Genomic DNA, 1232 nt, shown 5'->3' on the forward strand with positions numbered 1-1232 from the left:
AAAATATTGGGCAGTCGGATTATGAAAGTTAAAGTAGCCCTAGCAGAAGAAATTATTAATATTGTTAGTGTATATGCGTCACAGTCAGGGTATAAGGAGGAAGAAAAGTTAAAGTTCTGGCAAGATATGAATGAAATGCTTGTGTCTATCAGCGAGGATGAGAAGCTAGTCAGAGACAGTGTTCTAAATGGCTATATAGGAATAGACAAGATAGTTATATCTAGAATACATAGAGGGTGGGGAATGGAGGGGAGAAATGAGGAAGGGGAAAGCATCATAGATTTTGCAGTAGCATACGACTTTCAAGAAGCATAGATACGAAACTTATAGTAGTGGAGGGAGGCTGTCACAAATTAATTATATATTCTGTAGGAGAGGATATCTGAAAGAAGTTCAAGACTGCAAAGTAGTTTATGGGGAAAATATAGGCACCCAACACAAACTGTTAGTGTGTGACTTTATGTTACAAAACAAGAACAGAGGAAAGAAAAAGGGAATGCCCAAGATCACGTAGTTGGGGCTATAAAAGGACGAAATGAAAACCAGATACAAACAAAACGTGATTAGAGACACAACCGAGGGAGGATGTAAATGAGGGCGGGAGATAAATAGTAGCATCTTCGGAGTGGCCGAAAGTGTACTAGGTAAAACATCAGGAAACAAACTACCAGATAATTAAACTTGGTGGTGGAAACAGGAGATACAAGAAATGATAAAGGAGAAGAAAGAAGCTCAAAGAACCCATGTTAGAGAAGGAACTGAACAAAGTAGAGAGGCATTAGAGAGGCAAATGTAAAGGGCCAAGAGAGCAGTAGCAAGGGCAAAGGCAGAAGCAATGAGCAAATTTTCTGAAGGTCTGGAAACCAAAGAGGGACAGAGAAACATCTTTAGAATTCCAAAGGAACAAAGCATTTAAAGACATTGTTCATATCAAACAAACTAAAGATAACAATGGGAGTGTAATAACTAGGGAAAGTGATATTTTTGTAAATCGAAAGAGTATTTTCGTAACCTATGAAATGAAGAGCCAGAAGATTTATCAAGTTTAGAGGTGAAGGAAGCATTAATTAAAATAAAGAATGGGAAGGGCGTGGGATTCCACTTGAAGCGTGGAAGTGCCTGGGTGACGAGGGTGTAGACGTCCTTCTAGACCTGTTACCAGCAAGAGAAGATGCCAGACATATGGAGGGAAGGTATACTAGTTCCTCTATATACGGCCAAAGATGTACAGG

At 39.3% G+C, this 1232-nt stretch overlaps 1 protein-coding gene across 1 annotated transcript in view; it reads left to right on the forward strand.

The window, feature by feature from the left end:
• The first annotated feature begins 835 nt into the window (after window positions 1–835).
• The window catches only part of LOC119586157, a 614-nt gene continuing 217 nt past the window's right edge, over window positions 836–1232 (forward strand). The window contains exons 1-2 of the mRNA XM_037934856.1: window positions 836–854; window positions 1109–1232. The exon at window positions 1109–1232 is cut by the window's right edge and continues 217 nt beyond it. Of these exons, the coding sequence (XP_037790784.1) occupies window positions 836–854; window positions 1109–1232 (143 nt within the window). The remainder of the gene's footprint in view (window positions 855–1108) is intronic.

This window comes from Penaeus monodon, chromosome 3, assembly GCF_015228065.2.
Source record: "Penaeus monodon isolate SGIC_2016 chromosome 3, NSTDA_Pmon_1, whole genome shotgun sequence".
Lineage (NCBI taxonomy): Eukaryota > Metazoa > Arthropoda > Malacostraca > Decapoda > Penaeidae > Penaeus > Penaeus monodon.